General features: G+C 42.1%; 1 protein-coding gene across 1 annotated transcript in view; it reads left to right on the forward strand.

Annotated features, from left to right (window-relative positions):
- The first annotated feature begins 1,985 nt into the window (after nucleotides 1-1,985).
- LOC103763214 (gamma-aminobutyric acid receptor subunit rho-2) overlaps nucleotides 1,986-27,143 on the forward strand; it is a 32,054-nt gene continuing 6,896 nt past the window's right edge. Inside the window, exons 1-4 of the mRNA XM_008929951.3 lie at nucleotides 1,986-2,113; nucleotides 9,686-9,792; nucleotides 19,943-20,010; nucleotides 24,143-24,366. Of these exons, the coding sequence (XP_008928199.3) occupies nucleotides 2,001-2,113; nucleotides 9,686-9,792; nucleotides 19,943-20,010; nucleotides 24,143-24,366 (512 nt within the window). The 5' untranslated portion in view covers nucleotides 1,986-2,000. The remainder of the gene's footprint in view (nucleotides 2,114-9,685; nucleotides 9,793-19,942; nucleotides 20,011-24,142; nucleotides 24,367-27,143) is intronic.

Consider the following 27,143-nt stretch of genomic DNA (forward strand, 5'->3'; position numbering starts at 1 on the left):
TGTTTTTTGGGTTTGTTTGTTTTTTGTTTAGGGTTTTTTTTTGGTTGGTTGGTTGGTTGGTTGGGTTTTATTTTGTTCATTTGGAGGGGGTTAGTGGTTTGGGGTTTTTTTTTAACCTAAAATCTATATTAGATCCAGAGACTTTCTTATTTTAAGTTTACTTAAAAAGTCACTGGTAATATTCATGAATACTGTGAAAATGGATATACAAGCATCAGACCTATGATTTTTAAGGTTTTGAGAGGTTTTGCCTGTGACTTTAAATTGGAGTGAAGTAGAAGAACACAATGGGTGGGATAATTTTCCTCTGGTATCATTGTTCAAATTATTGTTCAGTGTGTTTATTTCAAAGACAAGGAAATTTAGCTAGCTCTCATTTTGTTGCTGTCAGACATGATAGCACTGACTTAAGTGAGATTCTCATCCTGTTTCTCAGCAAGTATTTATCAAGCTTCCTAGATTTTGTTAGTTATAGCATATATTACATTAAAGTAGCTATAAAAACTTCTAAAATAAGGAAAGCCCATTATGTGTCTAAGGGAGATGTGGAAAATTAAAAACTCCAAAACATGATTTCTTTTTTAGCATTTCTGTGCACTGTTGATAATCTTGTTTGCAGGTACAAAGGAACAAGGATGAAAAAATATTTTTTTTAGAAGTTCCGACAGAAGTATGTCATTTGTTCAGTAGTTACACATTCTGCCGTAGAACAGTCTGATGTCGATATACTGTCTTTTTACCTAATTTTTTATTTCATTAGGAATTAAAAAAAAAACAAAAACAAACAGAAAACCCCAATACACAACTCCTCTCCCCCACCACCACAAAAGAAAGCACCCGGCACACCAAAACACTAAAAACCCTCTGCACATCCTGTAGCCTCTAATACAGAAGTACTCTGTTTCCTAGTTGGTGCTTGAATACCCATTCACTTCAAGTATTGCAAACGTGGGCTCACAGAAGAGAGTTCTGGAAAAGGTCTGACCCACAAGACGGGCGTTGCTGGGGTTTGAGTTGCTCACTCCTCTGGAAGCTTTGAGTGTGTTTTTCTCTCCCTCCAGAATCACTGCTCTGCCAAGACAGTGTTTGCTCTCATACCTGTGCCACGCACTGGCTGTTATTAACTCAGACGGACAGTCAGCATTGTCCTGCCACTGAGCTGTGAGGAAATAAGCCCCCTCAATGGTTTTTTGTAAACAGCCTCTTCCTTGTGATTAAAGAAGTAGCTGCTTGTAACTTTAAAATTTTCATTTAAATCTTCTTTGATAAGAGTTCAAATGCCTGATTATGCAAAATACCCATTTGAAAAAAAAAAAAACAAACACATTAATGGCAACTTGTTTTGTGTAAAGTCAATTGCGTGAATAGTTTGGAAGTTTCTGTTTTAATTTTCCTTTAAAAGTTAACAGTAAATAAAGTCAGCATTTTCAGAGGAAATAGTTCATATTCTATGTTCAACAGCACGAAGAGCCAGACTAAATCAGAAAATAAACCCTCAACTGCTATAAACGCATCAAAATACATATATTTTACAATGAGATACATGTCTGAAATGTGGCATAGGTGTTTTCCAGTTGAAAAAGATGCCATACAAAGGATCAAAAAACCGTGGAATGCCTAATGAAAAGGGACAGCCTGGTTTTACAGTCTGGCAGGAGGATAGCACTGAGATTAGGGGATTGAGCAAAAAGCCGCATGCAGAATTGCGGGTCTTTATATAATGGCTTTAGTAAGTATCCTTTAGGACCCAGTGGAAATGTTTATGAGGTAAACTTGGCGAGTAATGGCCAATCATTAAGCGGTGATGAGGGAAAAGCTTTGAGTGCGAAGCCCCTGAAAGCCTGTCGAAAGCATCACGTCGGGAAAGCAGCGTTTCTGCCACTGATCGCTGACCAACGCGCGACACCGGAATTAGAGTTGATTCAATGTTTAAGCCCGGGGGGACTTGTACTGCAGGAGGTCACTGGAGTGCAGAGTGCCCGGCACCCATTTCCAGCAAGATGCCTTATTTTGCAAAACTCCTTTTGTTAATCTTCTGCTTAGTTCTTCTTGTGGAAAGCAGAAAACACAGGAGGAGGAGGTGGACAAGCCAGCTGGATGTGCAGAGGGCAAGGTAAGCGTTACTAAAACACTATATCTCTTTTCCTGGAATGTTGCAAATACGTAACTATGCGGACATAAAAACCTACTCTTTGTGTCTATTGTGTGTGTAAAGAGCTTTATAGATAATGTTTTTATACCAGTCTCTGGTAGTATAATCAGTTTTAACTGTAAATGGACCCTTCTAATGCTAATATTGATTAACTCTGAGCAAGGCAGGTTTTGCAGAGAAGTTGACCACTTCAGCATGGATTGTTGTAAAATTATTCTTAGCCATATATGCAAATTACTGAGAGAATTAGAGAATTAGTTGCAGTTAATAGAGATGTTCAAATGTACATACTGTTTCAGCACTGTTTCAAGAGCAGGTTGTTTACCTGCTTGCTAGAATGCCTGTGCTACTTCCGTTCACTTGGAATTGCCTGTTATTTTCTAACAATTTGAGATGGAGAGCATGCATTATGGTAATTAATGGTAAATTAAACCCTGGAAGTTATCCAGGGATTGTAAAATTAAAAATACATTTTGAAGAAATACATGGAATCTTTAAAAAAATGTATTTTAAAGTCAAGCAAAGGCACAAGAAAGAGTTAAAGGTATTAGTAAAGTTTATTAGATTTACCATTGCTGAGATTTGTCCGGAGGTTTACATTAGAAAAGATAATCTTCCAAACCTGCCAGACAGTCCAAAGTATGTTATCCTTTTTTGTGGTTATGTCATCCAGTGGCAATTATATCTTACAAGACTATTCATTGTTTGAAGGGCTCAAAAATAAAATTGGGTTAATCCATCTTATTAAATGGCCTCACTATGGCTGTAAACTTTCATATTTTCATTCATTTTATTGGGCTTTTTTTGTTTAACACTCAACACTTATAAGGAATGTTGTTACTTGAATGTTTTGCAAATAAATGTGATGTAATTGGAAGTAAAGAATACATAATATGCTATCAGATTTACACTACTTATTGAAAAAATACAGTGGCATATGCTTTTAGTGACGTTGATGTTATAAAGCTGAAACAGCCAGGGTCTGATCCTGAAATCCTAAAGTCAACTGAAGTTTTACTACTGATTTCCACAGAATCTCAATTATTGAATGAGACCTTTCATTTAACTCTGAAAATATTTCAAAGTCTACATTCTGAGGATTGTCCAGGATTCAACAGTAGCATTTCCTTACAAACCATTTGTGTGTAGTAGAGATCATTTGCTTTGAAGTAACAAAATAGTATAAATCCTTCTTTAAATATTACCCAAAAGTAGTGCCATTCTCTGGGTTAAAAGTTTTATACTTCAATTGAACATGGTGAAAATAATTTACTGTTTTTACAGTGCTGTTATTTTTGTGAGCTGTAATAGAGTGGCAGTCAAAGCACTGCTAAAATTATTTTTATAAATATACTCCAAAGAATAAGTGATACTATTTAGTTTTCTGTGATGTAATGGTTTTAATGAACAATTTTCTAGTCAGGTAGAACCTAAGGAACTATATATTTTATATATATATATATATAATTATACATTTTGTATCTACACACATACCCCCCCATACAATTCCTATGCAATGTGGTTATTTAAAAGTATATAAAAAGGATTTTTAGGGACTATCAAATATGAATGATAATTTTAATACAGAGAATTCTGCAATGTTGTGACAAAAAGAAGTTTATGGAGCAGTGTCATTAATATTTCAAATTTCCACATACATAGAAAAAATTTAGTTGTCTCCAAACCAGCAACAAATAGCAGACTCATCTAGTAAAAGGAAACTAAAGCTAGTTCCTATGCTGGTTTCCCAGTCATGTAAAAGAAATTTAAACAATGATCTTTTGAATAATTTCATCCCATTTTCTGCTTAGCATTTCTCTTGCTGACTTACCATAAGAAATACAGTAAATTTTACAGTAAACGTACTAATCAAGAAAAATGTGTTCCTATATTTGGGAATCTACATTTGATAAGTTTGATATTTTGTATCCATTAAGAGGATAAATCAACATGATCAAAGATCTTTATACTGACTTCAAGAAGATAGCTTGGCTTGTGCAAGTGCAGAACACCTTCAGTTCTGTAGTTTTTTACTTGAACATTGTACGGAGTTTCACGCTGTATAGAGGTCCTCACCCCCAGAGCTCTGAGGGCTTGGGCAGCTGGTCCCACGGGTGCCAAAACAGCTGTCTGCCAAGGTTATTCAGGGAAGTGGTTGAGCCTGTGCCTTATGGGAAAGGAATATGGGAGAGTCAGGTTAGGAACCCAAATTAAGAAATTCCGAGTTAAGGGTTGCCTCTGCACCCTTAATTACTCCCCTTGGTCTATGTTAATACTGAACTGTAACGCGTTATTTTTGTTTCATGAGTTGTGCCTTGCTCAGTGTGTGGAACAGATAATCCTTGCTTAATTAGAAACTGTGTTGCATTTAATATTTTCTTACTCCTGCGTCCCCCACCTCACTTACAACACGTCTTTTCTTCTACAAATTGAGGTATAACTTAAAGAAACAACTGTTACTGTGCATCACCACCCTGATCATTGCCCGGTACAGCTTCATGTTATGCTTTGGAGAGCCCAGGCTTTGCACAGAAGATTGGTCTGTGCTCATCAAGTAGCGGGTCCTGGCTTTGTTCTTTGATGGCGGTTTTTCACATTTTCCAGGGTGTACAGTCTGTGCCACTTACATTGCAAAACTGAAGGATATCAGTGAGTGGTATGAAGCTGAGGGCATTCTTGCTGATTTGCAAGCTGACAAATGGTGCACAAAACCAAGGGCTCATAACTAACCAAAACGTTGGTTAAAAATTTTTGCATTTCATTTTGTTTGGAAAAGTCAGGTGATAAATGAGCCACAGAGCAAAGCCTTTTGTCAGAGTCCCCTGGGTGACTGCTGAGCAGGGCAGGCTGACCCCTGCCTTACCCGTGCACCAGGGAATAAATTTCCAGAGAGGAAGAAGAGACTGATGCTGAAAGAGGTAGTGTAAGTGTGGAAAGGTGCAGGTATATGTGTCGGGTGGTCTGTGCTGCCATGTTGCTGGCTGGGATTTGCCAGAGAGCTGGGTACACAGTCGAGGCTAATGCTGCCAGGGCACGTCCGACTTGCTGTGAGTAGTACTGGCTTGTACACAGCGTGGGTATCTGTGCTTGGAGCTTCCTCAGTACATCGGCCTTACTGTAAGTGCCAAGCAAGTGCTGCTGGAATGTCCGACACTGAGTTTTTGAAACAGTTTGGGGTACTCTTCAGTAGCTTGGTGGTGGCTGCCTCTCAGGAACTGCAAACAAATGGAGGTAGTCCTTCTAGATTATCCAGCTGGACAGAATTTCCACTCAGAGAAAAAGAAGCTCTGAGAATTACTACTTTTGTTAATATTTATTGCTCTATAACAATTGCTGATAATGCTTCTGGTAATGTGTATTGCTCTGCATAAATTGAGAACTCAATTTACCACCTGGATTGTGCCAGTGAATGCCGTGTTTCCAGCAACCTACACCCACCTAACTCCAAGTCTGCCTGTTCCTCTCTCCTACCATGCGAAGCCTCGTGCTTCAATCAGCAGAAACATTGTGCCTTTGAAATAGAAGTGGCTTTGAGCTTTTTGTTAGCTAAAGACTTCCTGCCAAGATTTTTGGAAGTGGTAAGTGATTTGGACTATTTCATTAGAGATGCAGTTTTCAGGGTATGCTACATGCGAGTCCTAGTTTGGGACCCAGAAGCAGAAGATGACCATCAGGGCATGGCAGCACAAGGCTCAGCACATAGGCTGTTTTTCCAAACAGCAGTCCACTGGAGTAAGGGGTCTAGTGATCCCTGCTGAAACTGCTGCTGCTGGCAGCGACTTCCCTCTATTTCCTTGCAGAGCTGCATTTTTATCACATTTTTCAGCCAGATAATGCAGACATGTCCTCTAGCCTTTGGTACCTCCCAGGCCCTACAGAATCCCTCTGCTCTATGGTGGTTTCTCAGAAAATTTTGAGTAAGTGGCTCAGTGATTAAAATGTTGATCAACATTTTTTACAGGTGTGTTGCTTGTCTGGGACTCAAGTCCAGGGCATTGCAGAACCTCTACTTGTGCGAGGTTTAATGTCTTCTGGGATCTTTTCCCCAACACTGCAGCATCACAGCAGTGAAACAAAAGCAGGGAGAAAATGTGTACAATAGCAGTGATTGTGCACACCCTTTGATCTGGTCATTTTCCAGAGTCTGGTTTAGTTTTTCTAGAAAGCTGGCATGGAAAATCACCTTCTTTCCTGCTTTGAACATAAACTTACAGATGATTTAAGTGTTACATCCAGAAGTTGGGCAACAGAGTATCTCTCCCCTGGTGAGATGGTGTGATCTGTCCCATGGTGTGCCATCCATGCAAACCAAGATAGACCTGTCTTATTGTGGAGATGCCATGAGATACCATTTTGTGACCAAAGACAATGCTGAATTTCCCAGAGGAAGGTGCAGATACCTCTCAGACTCTGGCTGCCAACAGCTGCACCATGCTCGGGATGAAGATCACGTTCGCTTTCACGCTCACTGCTTAGCCATTGCCTTACACCCTGTGGCATGAGGACTGTTTCCAATTTGATAAGTTTTTTTATCTTGCTCTGAAAAATCTGAATGTCTGCATAAATACCTACTTTTCTGAGTCCTGCTGAGCTGTTATCTTTAATTTCTCATGCCATCAATAATTAATTTTCCTTGATATATAAGAAGCATTTTATGCAATTGAGAACAATTCTGAATAAAAGTGACTGGAAAGGAAAATATATATTAAAAAAAATAGGGCAATAATAGAGAAGTCTTTACTGAAGCTCAGTGAGATACCTGTCCCCTTCTCTCCTCTGTAAACAGGAACAATTCCTCACAAAAGTCAGATTTATCAAATTAATCCCCTTTGAATGAAGTACAAACAGCAGTAAAATTATATATGAAAAACTTGGCAAAAAAAGAGATGACTTTAAATGAATAGTGGTGAATGACAGAGAGTGCATAAAGCTGAAAGAAACCCTGAGAAATCTGTAATCAGAAATGCTAAAGACTATAAATACATTGGGGAGGATTTCTGAGATAGCAGTGATCAGATTGTCAGTAAAGGTGCCCGATGGGCAGCAGTATTCAATGCATCCTTCAGCTCTGCACTGGCAGCTGGTGTCACTTTTGCTGCAGGTAATGATGTGCTCCCTATGCCTGTCAGGGATGGGGGTGGCGTGGGATACCTTCCAGAGAGGGTCAGAAGATACTGCCGTAGTTGATGTCAAACACTGTTATAAAGATTTTTATTTTTAAAACAAATTTGGTCTTGAATTGGATTAAATAGACAAAAGTAGTTGCACATTTCAAAGGCTGTATAGACTTTCTGTCATTAAAAATATCTTGGTACAAAATCTTTGTAAATGGATTAAGTTGATTAGAAAGGAAATGACAGAACTCTATCCATAAAGTCTGAATTGTCCATCACATACCTGAAGGACTGGGCATGAACTGATGATTAAATGCTGGCTATTAAATACAACTCCTGGCTAAGGATGCGCCTGAAAACCTGTTTCCTTCCTGAGACAGTGTCTGTGTCCCCAGCCAGCCCTCTGAAGCCTCAGTGGCCACAGACTGGTCTCAGCAGCTCTCCTGTGTGTTTTTTGCTGTTTGATGATTTTTAAAATAATTGATCAAAGCACAGCATTTCAGTGAGGCTGAGCCATCGATTTAGAAGATGGCACTGTAATACTGCCAGGGTTTTCCGTGCTAATTCCTCATACAGCGGGCAATCCAAAGTTTTATTGGATTTTTAATTAGATTTTTTTTCCCCATACTTTGAGAAGAGAGACTTGATTGAACATTCAGTGGTACTTTGGCCTTTCCCAGATAATTAAAATCAAGCAGACACAGGAAGATCCTGCTTCCCCACTTCCAGCTTTTCAGGCGTAGGGGCAGTACTGCGGATGGCAAAGCGGAGCACTTTGGCAGCAGCCCTAACCTTTGCAGAGAAGCAAAGTTTTCCCCCTGCAGCAAGCAGTTAAAAGCTAAACTTTTGCCTCCAACCATTCCCATTAGTGACTGGACTTGGTTTGACACTCTGCTTTTAGGTAACCATTAATGCAGCTGTGCCAAGCACGCTTGCTCCAGCTGGCTCTATTTCACAGCCAGCAGGGAGAGAGATGCTCTGGAATCCTGACTGAAACAGGAGCCCAAAGTGATGTAAGAAGGGTCCAATGTTTTCTATGTAGCATGTGTCCTGGAGCACAAGGGGTTATATTCCCTCAAAAAATCCATTTGATATATTTATTTTCAAATTTTATTGCTTCCTTTTCACCTCCTTATTAAAGTAAATGGGTTATTGATGTGAGTGGCAGCTATCAACACCCCCTAGGTTTCGTAGTTTCTTTCCTGAAATGAGTGCTCTGATGGGAAACTTTTCTTCTGATTTGTGATTTACAATTTTTGCTCCCTTTGCCTCATACTCATCATGCTTTGTATTTTAATGAGGCCAAGCACATCACTTTCCACAGCCACGCTTATGAGTGTGGTGATTGTTTTGTAAGCTCTGAATTTTTGACCAAGATTTTAAGCCTAAGTAGTCTCTTTATTTTTTCTCCAAGATTTTTTTCTTTATATTCAGTAATATTTCTTTTGCACAGGCAAAGGAATCTGAACCCTTTTGTATAAAGTTCTTTCTCTTTATCATTATTACTTTTAGTAAGTTACTGACAAACAGCTCATTGCAGCAATATTTGTAACTTTGTTGTATCTTACATTCCGAGTAGAGGGAGGAACCTTAATGGTCCAAGTTCTCCATCCTACACCACTGGAGAACAGCCAGAGATGCTGATCTGGATTTTCTTCCAGAAATGTATGTTTGTCTGCCAGGTAGTTATCCCCTTAGGTGATTTTAGTGACTATCTTGCACTTTTCTCAGGGGTTTGTTGTCATCCTTGTTCTACTGTTATCATATAATGTATTAAATAAAAGGTTAGAGTTTTTCCTACCTTAATATTCGGAAAAGTGAAGGATTGCAGACTTCTTTAGCTAAAACTCTTCTTTTCCTGCTGTTGAAGGGAGAAATGGGTGGTTTTGTTTTTGCTGAAAGCCAGAAGACAAAGCAAACCCTCTGTCCACACAAACTGCTGGCACTGAAGTGAAGTTCACTCAGAATAGTGCATGACATTGCGTGACCACCACCGAAAAGAGCTTTCTCATGACAATGTTCCTTGGTACCTGGCCAAATCCTGGCCAGGTAACGTGGGGGCAGCCAGCTGCTTCTGCTGTTGCTTGCTCTGAGCCGTGACATTTGCTGCATCCCAGCTCCTCCATGAGATGCTGTTCTCTCAGCCTTGTGCCTCCCTGGGAGCCATGGTGTCTGGGGTGAAGGGAGCGCCCTGTCCATCTTGGAGTGGGGCAGAGGCAGCAGGGCACCTGTGGAGGCACAAAGTGCTGTGGAAAGGTGGTGTTGTGTCCATGCTGTGGTGCTGGCAGCCTTCCTGCTTCCCTTCCTCAGACTGTACCTACAAAGCTTCTGCTCCTGTAGGTCCAAAACTGGGCTGGCAGAAGTCAGCTGCAGCTCGGGCACAGAGATATTGGACCAATGCTGTTGCTGTCTTTTGCAGTCACATCTTTAAGAAGAACCATGACTTGACCAAAGCTTGGAAAGGAAAGACAGAACAGCTTCTCAGAGTCGATGAACATGACTTCACCATGCGGCCAGCTTTTGGAGGTGAGAATAAAATGGTTCTCTTGTTTTCATGTTCATTTAATTAAAAATGATCTAATTATCTAATTAACAATCTCATTTAAAAAAAAACAAGGAAAACACCAAACCTGTGGCCAAGTGCACCAGTGTGAAGGGAAGGGACCTGGTGCCAAATCAGAGAGGCCTCATGCTCATCTCATAGCCCTCTGGGCTCTATACAGTTCCTACGTTCCTTCCTGTTGCTGCAGTTGACTTTTTTTGGCTGTAATTCCCCAGAGCTCAGGATGGACTCTGCCAGTAAGTGTTTCACTCTACTGAGAAGAGGAACAAGCCGCAGGTTTTAGCATTCACTTGTAGTTGTGAAGTTTCAATGAGTTTTTCAGCTGATGTTATCAAATTGCAAAATAAAGAACTCATTAGGTGGATCGCATCCCATCCTTGCTAGGAGAAAATGGAGCACTTTCATCCAGATAAAATCTTGTCTCAAACTCTGTAAGACAACTAAAGGAGTGGAAGAGTCCTCTGTGTCCTTCACTTCTGCCTTCTGTCACACCCAGTTACAGGAATGTGCTTGGCTGACCTTGCTAGGCTCACCACTGCAGAGGTAAGAGAGTATCTGAATAAAAGTGTGCTGGATTACCAGTATGGAAAGTGCTCTTCTGATTAGATCAATAACCAAGCCACTTCAGAGCTAAGGACAGTTTTCTGTAGATTTCATTGAATGGCTAATACTGCATCCTTTGTCGATTGGCCATCTAGGGTGAAGTGCTACCTCTCCCTGTCTGGTGAGACAGGTGTTTTGCCTTTTGCACCTCATCTGTAGAATGGAGCTTCTTGGACCTGCTCATCCCTGGTGTGACTTGAAAGATGTTTCTCTCCCCACAGTGCAGCTGTGCTGTTCTAAGAGCACAGTGCTGTCCCCATGCTCACAATTCATATGTATATATCTCCAGACTCCAGAGTTCAAATGTGTCATCACCCGTGATTCCTACCTGCCCCCCACTGTTATTTGCTAGCAAGTTGCAGTCCAGCCTGACCACTGGAGGTAAAACTTCTTTTGCTAATCAATGTTAAACTTGATCTGCTATTTCTAGTGTTGAAGAATTTGCCTTAATTTGCCCTCTGGGTGGAGCATAGGCAGATCTCCTCAGACTGGTGTGAATACACCTGACAAGCCATGGGGTGCAGCTGAGGCTCAGGGCTGAGGTCTGGGAGCTATCTCAAGAGGCACTGGACATGAAACCTGCTCCTGCTCCTTTATGACTTGGCTGTAAAAATGATGGTGAATGAGCTGCTCTCAGGTCCTCCACCTGCTCCAGATGGAGCAGGTGATACTCCAGTGATACTGCTGCACCAGCCTCTGGTTAGGGAAAGGGACATAATCCCTGGCATTTCTTTTCCTGCCAGGCTGCTTCTTTGGGAAGGTGAGCCTTTCAGCAAAGTGGATTTGGGAAGGAACCTGGCTTCTGAAAAATGAAAAGACCAGGGAGACATGAGATTGGTTTCATGGACTCACCTAAATCCTCCTGGTTCCAGGATGAGATGGTCACTGTCAGGAATGTCCAGCCAACCACTCTGTGGGCTTAACCCCCTGTTTGTTCGTTTATTGGTCTTTGTTTTCTTTACCTGACTTTCTAGGCTTCTTTTTTTTTTCAATCTTCTGTCCACAAAGCCTGGACCTGTGAGGCGTTAGCTGGATGTCCACTGCTTTCAGCCTGGCTTTCTTTTGTTGGCATGCTGCTCCTTCATGGATAGTGGTGATCCCACACAGCTTGCCTGGCATAGCAGTGCTTCGCCACAGAAACACAGAATGGTTTGATTTGGAAGAGACCTTAAAGATCACCCAGTTCCAAACCCCCTGCCATGAGCAGGGACACTTTCTGCTAGACCAGGTTGCTCAAAGCTCCATGCAACCTGACCTTGAAAACTTCCAGTGGTGGTATTAACAATTCACTGATTTTGATCAACATTTCATTGATTTCTGTCACTAGTATGCTGTGTTCTGAAGGTGGATAGGCAGCTGTGTGATTTCGCACACATGGAGAGGGATTGCTGATTTGCTCTGCTTCAACTTCCCTAACAGACTGGACACTGAGAAGCAGATACTGTGTTCTGTTGAGTGAGTTCACTGAAGTGTATGTGCATCCCTAAAGGCCAGGTATGCCCTGCCCTGCTATAAGCTCAGAGGCTGCGGTGTTAGGTTTTCAGATTTATCTTTTTTAAACCAACTTCAGTTTTTGGAGCTTGGCTGATGACTTCTGAGTGCCTAATGTGGACAAACTGGAAGATCGGAGCCTGTCAATCTGTCCTCTCTGCAGCTGTTACCACTCCGGACAAAAGACCTGCTGGCTCCTGAGTCTGAGAGGGTGGGATGACAGGGCTTCTCTAGGAGGAGATTAGGACTCCTTCCCATGACTCAGCTGGAGATAGCTGTGGAGCCACACTGATTTTTAAAACATTTTTCCCCTGTCTGGATATATGTCAGGGCATGATGTCTGTTTTCTGTGGGAAAGCTATGGGGATTTATTCTGTTGTGCTGATGGTTTAGGTTTTGGTGCTCGGTGACACCACTGGATTATATTTCTGGAAACAAATCCAATTTTTACTATGTTCATCAGTATCACAGAGCCTGTGAGGAACACTTTTGTGCACATCACACCAAACAGACATACATAATTACAGAGTCACTCTTCAAGTGCTAATACAACTACATTTTAATCTCCCTCTTGTCTTGTTTTCCCATGCTAACTCCTATCACAGCATAAAATGCTTCTAGAACCAAAAGTCTTCTACTAATATTTATAAAATTGAGAAATATCCTAACAGCCTTTACAGAGAAGGTGCCTTTGTTTATAAAGGAAAAACATAGGTTTTTTTTTAATTTTTGCTTAAAACCTCCTTAATTTAGAGAGGTTCTTGGGACAAAGATGTGGGATTAGCAAAGTTGTGCCGAAGTTGCATGTGATAAGGAACAAAGCATGGAAACAGCTCCATTGAGGCTCCAGTCTTGGAAAGCATGGCTTACACAGAGATAGAGGGTGCTACAAGTTCTTGCACCCCTACAGAATTATGCAGTGTATTTTTAGTGACAGATGATAAGCCTGATGGGAAAAAACCTGATAAGAGGCAATCCTCATACTTTCGTCTGTAATGTTATTTGTCAGGCAGTCACAGTGATTTGCTATGCACTGTGAGTCCTTCCAGTTTTTTCCTGTGGCAATGTCAGTCAAACTGAGGTGGTCTGACCTGCATAGGATAAAAAGGCTTTTGTATTGTGGAAGCAGAGAAGAGGAGCCTCTGGGACGGCACATGGCTGTAACCAGTCACTGCCCTAAGACCCTCTCTGAGAGCCGTTCAAGGACCGTGGCCTAATAGAGATTCCAGCCTTGTGGTGTTGCATTGGGCTTCTGATGTTATGATGCAGGTGGGAAAGGTACTTCAATTTTGGAAAACATAAACAATATAATGAGGAGATTTTGAGTGGCATTAGACTAAAGAGAAACCCAGTACTGTAAACGTGTTGGTTACCGGGTTTGGTGGACCAATTTACAACTTCACTATTGAACTTTAAACTAAAAAGGGGCTGGGGTGTGAGCTGCTTAATGATGGCCACGGTGACTCTTGCTGGTCTGCAGAGGACAGTCAGCAAGCTGCCAGCTCAACAAAGCTGACCACTGGGCAGAGCAGGCTAGGGTTATGCAAGATGAAATGAAAAAAAACCCCAACATTAAAGAAAGGTGAAAGGTTTTCCAAGAAGTACCTTTGTAAAGAGCAAGTGAGTAAACAAATGTTGTGTAAGTTGTGTTATTAACAGCCCAATAAGCATGGTTGTCTTGCCTGCTCCCAGCCCATTAGAGGCAGGCGACTGGGTACAGAGGCAATGACAAAGTTTTTGCTTTGTTGATGGTCAAAGAGACTCCATAAGCTAAAAGAGACTGCAGGGTTTTTGACCCTTCGGGAGTTATCTCCATGTCAGTGACCTTGTTCTAGCTAGCAGATGTTCAGGTATTATTTACTATTATTAATTTTTAAAGATTATGTAAATGTTTGTTTTACTGCCTTCCTTAAACACCCATTTTAAGCATTTCATCTATGACATCTCATATTTTACAGGGAGCCCATAAATAAGCAGCTTTTGTTGATACTTAAAATAGCTGTATCTTCTTTATTGAGGGCTAGCCTAATGCTTTACTTTTATTATATTTGCTCGTAGCTTAGTAACCTAACTTCAGCTGGTCCTTGCTTCCCTTTCTGGGCAGTATTTTTGCCACGATGGATGAACAGTGGGGTGAATAAGGCACAAGTATTTCACTTAGAGTTACTGTCAAGGGCCAGAATAAAACTTGCTTCGCTGCTAATGAACAGCTGTCAGTGAGATGCAGAGGAACAAAGCTCTCTGCTGTCATGAGGCAGGTGATGAACATATCCTGGTCATGGCTGCCTGGAAGCTGCCCACATCTAAGAGGACCCATTCATACACATATTCATTAAAAAGTAAATATGTATGTGTATGAACACACACACATGCATGAAGATACACTGAAAACTGTCTTGCAGCTTGCAGGCATGGGATCTCTTGTGGATGTTTACAGCCCCCCTGGGTGTGCATGAAATGTCTGTCAGTAAAGAAGTTTCAAACCTACTAATTTCCCATGTAGATATTTTTATCTCAGGGCCTACATGTGCCTCACTCCTCCAAAGATACATGAGCGAACAAAGATACTGTCTCAGAAGGAAACAATGAGCCTTTGAAAGCACTGCCAAAGAGAAAAAATAAAGAAATGTCACAAAGCTTTAGTCTCAGAGCTGGGTGGAAAACTGACTCCAGGCATCTTCATGGTAGCACGCTCTTCCCTATCTTCCAAAACCTGCTCCAGTGTTCAGAAATAAAAAACCATGTTTGTGCCCAGTTCTGACTGGGAAGTGACTCACCCTTTGAAGATTTCACGCTGCTCCTTGGTGAGTGTTTTTAGGTGCAGAGACTGGGGTGCAACAAACTTTAGTGTTGGGCATCTTCTGAAGTCATTCCTGAACAGGACTTGTGGAAACCTCCTGGGTTCCCTGGAGAGGTTAGCCCCAGACCAGGCATCCCATTCAACCTGGGGCAGAGTTTGGTATTCAAACTGGAGTTTCTGCAAGGTGAAAAAAGCCACAAAGTCTTCTTTGTGTCAGAACCCACCCAAAATGGAGACTTTTTGTGTCCATCTGTTCTCCTTGTACAACCACGGAATGCAGATGCAAGGCAGCTTTTTGTAAAGGTATTCTGAACACGGTCTTTTCTATGTGCAGCACCTAAGCTGAATGTGCAGTGGCTTTCACTGGAGAGTAGGTCTCAAAACAGAGCAATTTACTGCAGGGGAAAAAGAAATGAGGGAGCGCTCTTGCCACTGATTCTCTGCACACCAGGTTGTGAACTCCACAAAGGAATAAAGATATATGAAACCACAAACACCTTTACAGGCTGGTTACTAAGTATCTTTTCAAGATCAGTTTGATTTGAGGCCAGAACAGTGATGTGCAGGAATTTACAATAATAAGGCATGATGTATGTCTGTGAGTGGATTCCAAATGTGAATTCATTTTCAGAAGGCAGTACCTTTACAGTGAGAAGCTGCAAGGATGCTCCATCATGTTATATGTAAACCCTATGCAGAAATTGTGGGGCTAGTGGATACTGTCCAAGAAAGGGAGAAAGCAGAAACACTCCCATCAGCCTCAGTCTGTGCTTCAGGTCATTTAAATCCTCTCTTAACACATAAATACCTCCTTCAAAAGGGAAAGCTCATATTTTCCATTTTCAATTTTTATATTGTCACATTTGCTAATGATTGTGTGTCTTGAGCTTACCTGAAAACTGCCACTGTTCTGTGTCTGAGGTGCAAGGGGAATTGTTTATTGGTGGGTTCATTTCTGTGTTGTAAGCAGAAGCCTGTGATTTTTATGAAGCTTTGAGAGTCCACTGTTTGTTTTCTGGTTGTATAAGTCCTGCTGAATTAGGATTTGTGTTCTGCAAGATATTTCTGTGGACAGTGATGGGGAATAATAAATGTTGACATCTTTGCTGTTTCTGGAAGAAATGCTCTAGTTGAAGGTTATACAAGTTATCTCTAGACCTTGATCTATAAATACTTGTTTAATTTGAATAATTCCATGAATTTGGCTGATACTTTTCAGAGACTATAAAGTATGAACTGAAAAGCTTTGCTGGACTGCAGTCTTCAAGCAAAGTACTACTGCTTCCTTTAGTCATCCAAATCCACGGCTTTCACATGGATCTGTTTAGCTGCCTGTGCAGCAGTGAACATTCTCGAGCTTTGAGATTTCTCCAGTGTTACAGTATTCAGGTCTTTTCCTGCTTATAATTCTCTAAGATGATCCTTCTATGTTTCTCTTTTCTGAAGAAAAAGTGAATTTTGATAAAACGTTGTTTATGACAAGGACAAGTTGGTTGATGAGGGCTTTTCTGCATTTAATGCTGTAATCTAAGTTACTTGTTCTGTCTACCAGTTCAGTGTGTTGTATACCATCTCAGCTATTCTTGTCCCCTCACATCCACACCCTCATCATCCTCTGCTCCCTCTCAGTAAAGAGGGTTTTTTTTCTTTTTGCTCATCCCTAGTGAATTTGATAAGGAATTTGGCAAAGCATCTATAGCCTCAGTGGTTCAAGAGTTTAGCTGACCAAGGGACAGGATTGAAAAGATAGCAGTTCCTAATTGACTCCAAGGGTTAGTGAGAGCAAAGATCTCTTGACATTGTTGGTGACTGATCCACAGCCATTTAATTCAATGGTATGTGCTGTAGCCAAGATACCTTTAAGGAAACCCAGGGTTTGTTTCTGTGGTTTAAAGAGAGCATTTCTAGACAGGGCTTCAGTTGTGCTCATCACCTGAAGCAGGACTTGATGATCACTGTATTCCTGTCATTAGCTCACAGGCAGCAACATTTGGGCTGTCCCCACTGGCCCTTCATCCACCCTTCCCTGCTCAGCCCAGCTTTTTGTCTAAGCCTCCTCCAAAGGGTCTAGGTGTCTCAATGTGCCCTCATTCCCATTTGTGTGCTCTCTTATTGCCTCAGCCTCACGTGCTGAATGAGGAGCAGGGAGAAGGGAAAAGCAGTGATTGCTCCTGCTGACTGTAGTAAGAGTTTGCCCAGGAAAGGCAGAGTAAATATTTCCACTGATAAGTTGGTTTTACAATCTCATCTTCATACTGTCTATATTAAGATCTAAACATTTGAATCCAGTGTTCAAATGATTTCTCCCTCTCTCTATTACAATCACTGTTTTATCATCCCTCAAATTCATGATTAACTGCAGAAAAGAAATAAGTAAAAGCAGTTTCACTGATGTACCAGACACCTAACACTGCCTTGGGCCTCTTCTCTCAAGGGCTTTCCAGACTATCTGGCTTAACATGGAATACCTTTTATTTTGGGTTTAATAAAGCTTCATGGCAGCTCCAGACTGAACTGTAGATCTTGTCCTTGCAATGTCCTTGCTGGTTATTGAGCATTTGATGCAGGAACATGAACAAAGAAAAGAATATGGACACAGTCTTTTATCTTCAAGAGTGGATAGGGAAGGAATAGGACAGCAGGACATATGCTAACTTGGCAGTGTTCTTATGTTTGTGGGTTTGGTTTTTAGTTGTTTGTTGTTTATTTGTTTGTTTTTAATCTGTGATTATTGTTCAGACAGGCATAGAAATTGCAGCAGTAAACAGACTTTGGGTGGGTGTTGATTTCCTGAATCAAGGCTAAATTCAGGATTCATACACAGAGAGTCTCTCTTGCAGTCTGGAAGCTGTGGGGGACTGCCCAGCTTGTGTTGGGCACACAGCCCCTCGGCACCAGGGAACCGCAGTGGGAGGTACCACAACCAACCACTGCCATCCTCTTCTGGCACAACCTCATCGCACTGTGAAGCCATCCTGGCAGAGACCATGTCTTCTCCATTAGCACTGTGGCTACCATGACGTGGCTTTTTGGAAGCACTGGGGCACTACTGCAGTGCCCCCAGCTGTATATGACAATAAGTAATATTAATGGCTCATGCTTTCTCCAGTAAAAGACAGAGGCAGTGCTGGGGGCATCCTTGTGCCTGCCCTGACATGGGCTGTGTTGGACTGTGGAGTCTTTCTGAAGAGACTTTCTCTGAGCATTGAGGCTTGCTGTAGCAGAGGCCCAAGTTAAGTGTCACAAACATGACCTCACTGAAGAGCTATTAGGTATTTAAAGGCATTAAACAAATAGGTAAGTATTTGAATTACTGCCCAAGCTCTTCTTGATGTATGACTCTTTTTCACCCTGTATGACTTTGATATGGTATCTGAACAAAAAAAGGCAAAAAAGGCAAAAAACCCTAAAAAATTGACTACAAACAGATGCTTATTATCACCATACATAAAGTGCTTTTTGCTACCTTGTTTAAAAAACCAAAACAAAACATGTTTTACTGAGCAGGAGGGATGCCGTACAGAAATTCTTTCTCTCAATTTTTTCAGAGTATGAAGTGCACAGCTGTGTGTCTGAATGTGACATGTTAAGTGTTTATGAGCATCTAGGAGTGCTGGATTAGCCAAGTTTCAGCTTCATTGCTGGGGAAACAGTCACTTAAATTGGAATTGGTGGTTCTGAGGAGCCTGGTTCTGCCCCACAGGGCTTCCTTCAGGGTGCCTGTACCCAGCACAACCACTGATGGAGGGTGTGGGCACAACAGTCTGGAAATGTGCCTGCAGAAGGGGGACAGTGTCACCATCAGCATGCTCTACTGTAATTTGGTGAAGCTGGCTTATCAAAGCCCTAGCAAACCTGTACTGGGGCCTGTTGCAGCTTGTCTCGTGGACATGGTGACTAGCCTTTCCCTACTGAAACTGAGTTGTTCTGCTTTCTCCTCCATTTAGATGCAAACCTAAGGCTGTGTTCAAAAGCCCTGAAGATGTGTGAGAGTGTGTACAAGCTGCAGCAGGTACTGGAGCAGGACAGATGGCAGCTTGCAGAAGTACCCTGCTTTCTCAGAACACTATTTCTGCACTCTTGTTAGGCTCATGGTGTATTCAGACCTTGGTTGTGGTCTCAAGGAAGATGCTACTCTAGCTAAATACATGCATACAGCCAGCCCTTGCTATGTGTGGGTCTGAGTCTACAAAGTGATTGTGGTGCCTCTTACATACCATCTGACTGCTTATCAGATTGAAAATCTGGGTGCTGAAAAACTTCGCAAATCTTCACAAATTGTCATGGAGGCCACTATGGTCCTTGGAAAATTCGTTTCTGTTGTGCAAGTCCCAGACATGTCTGCAGAGCTCCTGTGTCCTTTGGCAGGGTCTGTCTCACTGACAGTGCCTAAGCTGGAGATAGGCTGGATCAGCTCATCAGTGTGAGCCCTGAGTGCCACACACTGACAGCACAAGGTGGCAGTGGATCCACCTGGACTGTTCCTCAGCAGTTCCTGTTAACCTGCCCTGGTGGACTGCGCTTGGTGTGCAGATCTCTGTCGGCACTTACCACAAGAAATGGGAAAAAGCTGCATGAGGGCACACTATGGTGACGAGTAACCTCACCAGGTCCTGATCATTAATGAGCAGCAGCCTACAGTGAAGTTTTGATATAAGGTTTCTAATAATAGAAGAGTGTGCATTTGTTGTGGGACATTTTCTGCTTATTTACTCTTCGTGAATTCTTTGGTTGCTAATTTTGAAAGTGCTGTGGAAAACTAGTAACATCATCAGTGAGTCATATGAATGGTGATGGGCTCTTGAGAGATTAGTATAGCTTGTCTTTTTGGTAAAAAATGAGAAACCTTCAAGGAAGTGTTCGTTGCTTGCCATTTCTTCATCTCAGTCCCCTCTTCTTGGGGCTAAATTTGTTCATAAAAGCCTAAAATTTAAGATGGGATGGCTCAGTTTTTAAAAATGTATGCAAATGTTTCATCCGAGCTCTGGATTAGCTGGGCAGTGTCAACATTGCAGTATATGCCAAGGAGAAGATAATCAGTGTTTCAAAAGGGGCCTTACATGGTTATTCACTGACTCTTACCCCAGCCCCCTCATGAAGAGCCATTGACAGAAATGTGTAACATAAGTTCAGAAATGTTTTGCACTGTATAGTGCTAATTAAATGCAGATGATATGAAAGACCAGTTATTTGGATATCTAAATCTCCTTCTCTTTCAGGCCCTGCAATTCCTGTTGGGGTGGATGTGCAAGTTGAAAGCTTGGACAGTATTTCTGAAGTTGACATGGTATGTAATCCTCTTCTAAGCCTCAATTACTTCCAGTCATAAAATGTCGTTCCCACCTGAAACCTGTGGGTTTCAAATTATTGGTCAGATCAAAGTAATGGCAGCATCTGTGAAATTCAGAGGCTCATATTCAAAAGCAAAGACTTGATAAAACCAGGTGATCAAAGGCTTATCTCTGTATCTACAGATAAAGATTAAAAGCATGAAGGAAAAAACGACCTTGAATGGGAGAATAATCAGTGCTATGAAAGATCTATCACAGTGAAAAATATAAACAGCTGTGTATGAAGGTTTGAAGGTATAAGGTGAAGTTCACATAAGCTGTGCTTACTGCAGGAGTTTTCTTCCTTGGGGAAACATTGAGTTCACATGAATATTCATATACATTTGGGGGGGAGTGTTGTCTGTTTGTTTGGGGGTTTGTGTATTTTTTGGTTTAGTTTTGGGTGGGGTTTTTTTTGTTTGTTTTTGTTTTTCTTTGTTGTTGTTGTTTATGGTTTTTTGTTTTTGTTTTTGTTGGGGTTTTTTTTGTTGTTGTTGTTGGTTTTGGTTTGTTCTGTTCTTTGCTGTAGAAAATGGAATAAAAACACTGGAAAGTGCAAAGAGGAACATAGAGGAGAAGAGGAAGCTTCTTAGTTCCTTCCTTCTTCTGCCTTTTCCTCCCTGTTCTTGGTTATCTTCTCTGGTCTAGACAAAACACAAAGGAAGAGCTTTAGCTTGAGTGGTTTTTACTGTGGTGCAATTACATCTTCATCCCACTTTGAAGGGGTCGGAGTAGATGACTTTAAAGATCCCTTCCAACCCAAACTATTCTGTGTTCTAGGATTAAACAAGGGAACTTGGCTGCCTGGATATTTGAAGAGCAGGTTTGGGGGTATGCATGCAATGAGGTGTGTAGGAGGGAGGTGTCAGCATAGGAAATTGCCACCACAAGGAGAATTGGGGCTCTGGTATATCAAGATAATGTCAGAGCAGCAAAGAGACCTAATTAGTAAATAATTCACAATGATTTCTATCAGGACCATCTGATTTCAACAAAAGTGTTGCCTATCAGAAAGCTTTGAGGTCAGTTCTCTCCCTTGGCTGTTGATAGCTCCGTAGTCCTATTTTCCCAGCACATGACAAGCACTTTCTACAGCAGTTTCTGATATGTATTTGGGGTGGAAGAATGGTCTCTCAGGTCAGTCTGAATTTCATTGGTTTGTTTCTCCAACAGACTGTCCTGGCGTGGGTGTTTGCAGAGAGGAGAGCGGGCAGTAAGCTGTTAGCATGGCCAGGGGACCGGGGCTGCCTGTGCCTGCAGCAGGGTGCCCTCCTTGGCTGCCAGTTGCAGGCAGGGCAAGGCTGCAGGCAGGGCTTATTTCAGACTGCTCTGAAGGGTTAGTGGGCCCAGAAATCAGGTACTGTCAGCTGGGCAGTCTTTACATGCTCACTGCTTGAGCAGGCACCTGATGCTCCAAAGAAGCACCAGACAGAAGCGTCAGGAGCCGCAACCCATCATACCTGCAAGACAGTGCATGTCAGTGAGAGCAGCCAGGAGATGTTTAAAGCACAAGGGTTTAAAATTGGTGCCTGTCTGGTTGGCATGGATGGGCTGCTACTGTGTGCATTGACAGGGCACGCTCTTGGGGCTGCCTGGAGCACAGCACAAATATGAAATGTGCTGTCAAAATCGAGGTACTTGTGTATGCTCATTTGCTGTGCCTCTGGCAGGTACTACCCTTCTCTCAGTTTCTTGTAAAAACTTGTTTCCTAAAGGATTTTCCTACTTGTGAGTGCTGAAATAACCCTCTTTTTTTTGCTTGTAAATAGCATGTGTGCTGGTCAGAAAGGAACAAGCTGTCAACTAACTGCCTCATTTGACTCATGCCGTGAAAAACTTCCTTTATTTAGATTTTATACTTAGTTGTCACTTTGACATTGTGTTTGTAGCATTTGGTGTGCTATGTGTTGACCATTGGAGAGAGAGGAGAGTTGACCATTGTGTTGGCCTGTTTGGAGAGAGAAAGGGGGTGAGGGTGAGAGAGAAGAAGCTCCTGCCTGGTAGGACAGGGAAAGGGGTGACCTGGAATATGGTGTGACCCTTCCCATGTTGTCCCTACAGGCAATCTCTTCCACCTCCTCTGTGGAGGCTGTAAGCCTTGCTGTGGTCGATGTCACATCGTTCCCTGTTCCCCTGTGCTCTGATGATGGAGCTGCCCAGAGGCATTTTGCAGCCGCAACCTCCAGCTGCCTGGCTGTCCTGGTTTTGGCTGGGATAGAGCTAATTTTCTTCTTAGTAGCTGGTACAGTGCTGTGTTTTGGATTTAGTATGAGAATAATACTGATAACACAGTGTTTTGGTTGTGGCTAAGTAGTGCTTACCCTAAGTCAAGGACTTTTCAGTGTCTCATGCTCCGCCAGTGAGGAGGAGCATGGAAAGACAGGAAGGGACATGGCCAGGACAGCTGACCTGAACCGGCCCAAGAGATATTCCATACCATAGAAGGTCATGCCCAGTATATAAATTGGCAGGAGTTGGCTGGGAGGGCTGATTGCTGCTGGGGGACAGGCTGGGAATTGGTCAGTAACTGTATTGTGCATCACTTGTGTTTTCTGGAGTTTTGTCCCTCTCTCTTTTTATGACCCTTTTCATTAATCTTACTATTATTATTTACTTTATTTCAATTATTAAACTGTTCTTATCTCAACCCAACTTTTTCTGATTCTCTTCCCCATCCCATTGGCTGGGGACTGGGGGAAGGAGGAGTGAGCAGGTGTCCGTGTGGTACCTAGATGCTTGCTGGGGTTAAACTACAACAATGGTCCTCCTCACCTGGAGCCCCATGTCCCTCCATCTCATGTCATGGCCAAGGGAATGGTGACCCTGAATATCCAGGCTCTTTTTTACCCCTTTTTTGACTTCTGCTGTAACTTGCACTGACTCCTAAGAAAGCAACAGTTGTGCCTCTTCCTTTATTTCCTTTTTCCCAGCTCTAGTCAAGCCGATGAGCTTGATGTCCCTCCCCGAGGGTGACTTGTCCAATCAGGTTGCAACCTAAGCCTGTCAGCAGCAGCAGTTGCTGGAAGTATTTCTTTGTGACTGTAGTTGTAAGGGGAAGGTGGCCAGTGTCCAGTAGGGAACAGAAGCTGGCAGTATCCCTGGGAGGAGTGGTAGTGGAGCCTGGGACCAGCCTAAGATGGGGACCTGCAGGTGGATGAGCAGAAGTGTCTCCCTGGCAGGTCTCTGCCACGGTCAGAGAGGGAGGTGTCTGGCCAGCTCTGTCCCATACAGGGCAGCAAGATGAGGACTGGCACTAGAGCCTTCTTTGCAAACTAATGAAAAACCTATTGGCAATGCAAGGCTATTACCAGACAGCCCTTTGAAGCGGAGAGTCAGGGGGGATTGTTTGTTACCGTTTTTCACCAAACTAATTGTTTGGTTTTGTTTTTAGAAAGCGGTTGCTGCGCAGTTAGAAAGAGGTCCTGGCCTGTGTTGTTGCCTTTTCAGGCTTGGCAGCTCCCATAACCCCTCATTTGATTGTGAATATAAAGAAAAGAAGTGTATTTGATCTCAGAATGAGAGAGTAGATTCAGCTCTGAAAGCAACAGCTGCCAGGTTGGAATCAACAAACAGATGTTTTTCTTTATGTTACTGAAGCTCCTGCCCCCTCAACAAGCTTAAAAAGGGAACTTTATTTATACACTTTTATGGTAGTCACTTGGTTGCTGTTTGCAACAATTTAGTTCTTCTAAACATTACTTAATGTTTAGCCTCATCATTAAGCTAACTTTAACAATTTTTCCTCTAGATCATGATATTGATACTGTAGTCCTGCAAGATAATTTTGCCAGGGTTGAAGAGTTGTTTCTCTGGGGCATTGCTTCTCTTGGGGCATATTTATATCCCTTTTGTGACTGAACATTACTGGGTACTGTAATACATTCATTGGTTGTTTATGCTTTGTTTTGGCTGAAATTATTTTTTTCAGAAAAATCTATTCACAGAGATCATTGGCCTAGGAAAGAATCAGGAGTTGAGAGTGGAGAGATTTTATCTACCTGGTAGGAGTGAGTTTTCTTTCTGGTGTGTCCCAGTTGTAGAGTGCAGCATTGACAGACCCCTCTCTGGTTCTCTTCATTTTTTGTGAAGGATTTCACTATGACCTTATACTTAAGGCACTACTGGAAGGATGAGCGTCTCTCCTTTCCCAGCACCAACAACAAGAGCATGACCTTTGACGGCAGGCTGGTGAAGAAGATCTGGGTCCCTGATGTCTTCTTTGTGCATTCCAAGAGGTCCTTCATTCATGATACCACCACAGACAACATCATGCTGCGAGTGTTCCCTGATGGTCATGTCCTCTACAGCATGAGGTAACAGTGCAGCCCTACTGCTCCCGAGCATCCCCTGGGGCTTTGCTGTCAGTTTTGCTCTTGGCTTGACTTTGGTGATCACTAGGACTGCTACTGCCAATCCTGCTACTCACACTGCAGATGCAGAGCCCTGTTTCCAGAAAGTGCAGTGCAAAATGCTTTGCAGGAAACTGAAAGAACCCATGCTTTGGGGAGTAACAGGATAACCTCCTCCCCAGGGGAAGCATGCCCTCAACTCTTTGCAGTCAGTGGAGGGCTTAGTCAAGCAGGAATGTTCATCCCAGGGTCAGTCTGTGATTAAACTGGAAGCTGCTGATATACCAGATGGTGACCTCTATAATTATCCTATTTTTCTTCCTGTTTGTCTAGAAATGTTTTTTTGTTGTTGTGGTGGTGTTTTTGTGTTGATGTAAAGGTTTAAATTTATTGATGCTAAAATGGCAGTATTAAAGGCAGTCAGGTTTTCTAGTAGATTTGTTGGCTGGAAGAATCCTGAGGCACGTCTGTCATGACCTGGAGGGTTACCCATCCTGTGGGTGTACGCAGATCGTGACGGTGGGTTTGCACAATTCTGTAATACACAAGGACATGGAGGCTTAATCCTCTAAACTTCTCTACCTTATTACAGATTACCAAAAATACCACAAAAGTCACCACTAGCAAGTAAACTACCACAAAATCACCACTACCTATGATGAATAAAGTGAATATTAATATACATATCAAGCTATTTCAAATTACTGTTAACAATCAGTAATTTAGTGTCCATAAATCATGTGGCAACAGCCAATAACAGATATAACTAACTAGGTATATGCTTTCACTGGTTACTTATTATTAGTGGAGCAACTCTTCAACAGTATACCAGCAGGTACACTTAGGATAGACTGCTTGTATGAATGCATAATAATGATATCAAGTGATTCCATCATCAGGTGAACCAAATCATCCTATGAATGAAGGACAAACTGAAACAGCCTCCAAAGTGGGCCCAGAGAGATCCAATGAGACAACATAGTGGCACTTCAGAGATACTCTGAGTCATAGGGTCTGGAGTCAGCCAGCCACCCCCAGTGAGAGTCCAAAAGCTGGTACAAAGTTCATACAGTGAATTTAACCTGTTTAGGAATGGAAAAGTACATGCAGCATGGAAAGTTCTCAGAGAATAAGGCTTCATTTTGGGTAGAAGTCATGTCCTTCTTATATCCAGAGATATAAGAGGGTGTAGGACACTATCACTTTGAGCAGCCGATAGGTGCTGGTAATTTCTATTTTTTACCTATGATGAATAATAGATAATGATGTTTTCTGTTCTTTCAGAAAAATTTTTATTTTCCAGACAATAAATTGCCTTTTAAATCCCTTTCTTTTTGCAGTTGTTGATGGTATTCCAGGATGTCTCCAGTTTCTAGGTACCCTGTCTGCATTTCAAAGAGGCCAGCTGTGCTTCTCAAGGATGTGTCTGCCTGCCAGGCTGGCAGGCCTTTCTCTGTCAATATTTTTCAGAAGGCAGCTTTTCTGCTCAGTAGTTTCCCCTTCTAACCAGGCCACCTTTACGGCTGCTCACATCACCATCCCAGCAGATTTCATTTACTTCAGAAGAAGGCAAAAAGAAAAGTGGAGAAAAATACACTTCCAGAGGAGAAAAGTTGAAGAGCCCAAACAAAAGGATATTTCCCCAGGGCAGAAAACATGCTCTCAGTGTACAGAGACCTTGGAATGTTTTGTAGCCAAGGATTTCTGTTCTAGGATTTTTCTGGAACTTACTCACTTCAGATATGGCAAAATGGTTCTCAAAAACTAGGAAAGGTTTTCTATAAAGTTTTATTCAGGATGCTCTTTCTCTTTGAAGAATAAGCATAGTGGGCAATATTGTCCCAAGTAGGACAATATTGTCCCAAGTAAGACAATATCCCACAGAACTAGGGGGTTCCAAAGTTCACTCTAAAGCAAAGTTTCATGGTCCAAATACAATTCTACTGAATTTATTTTAAAAGCCCTGGACAAATTTGTAAAATCACAAAGAAATATATGCGTGTGTGTAAGAAAGAAATGCATCATATGGCTACTTCATTTTGCCTGATTTAATGATGAAAGTCCCAACTTGATCAAACACTTAAGAACACTTTCCCTGTTATGAACCCATTTAATAAATCCATTTATTGCGTGGGAGGTCTGATTACCCACACCTAAACTAAGCACCTAAAGACACTGTGTATTTTTTTGGAACTGGATGAGGATGAAGGTGCCATATAGCTGGAGAGACAAGAAGCAGAAAGAAAAATAAAGAATGAGGTTAGATGAAAGATTGGGTCAGCACTGAGGGGAGAAGAGCAGCAGGAGGGTAGGGACCTTCCTGACAGCTGTTGCTCTGTGTAACTGAGTATCTGTTTCCATTGCTCACACCCCACAGTTCTTATGTTCTAAAGCCAGGAGCAATCCACTTATTAGCAGTGTTCAACAACCAGAATGAATGAACAAGTATTTTTAATGGCAAACATTGGTTCTGTTCAGGTCTCCTCATTTGCACACATGCAGAGTATTTACTTTCAAAATTTTCTGTGATCTGTCAAGGAGGTGATGTGAATTTTTAATGTTATCCACAAGAGAGAAGACTGTGAGTTAACCACAGCTGACTGCACAAGAGTTAAATGGATAATCTGATACATAAAACAAAGAAGAATGAGAATCTTCATGGCATTTGGGCCTGGTAGTGTTTAGGACACAGAATGAGATCTGGCTGACAAAACATGGGTGCCTGGTCATACTGGAAATGC

Source organism: Manacus vitellinus, unplaced genomic scaffold, assembly GCF_001715985.3.
Source record: "Manacus vitellinus isolate BGI_N305 unplaced genomic scaffold, ASM171598v3 scaffold_4_pilon, whole genome shotgun sequence".
Taxonomy (NCBI): domain Eukaryota; kingdom Metazoa; phylum Chordata; class Aves; order Passeriformes; family Pipridae; genus Manacus; species Manacus vitellinus.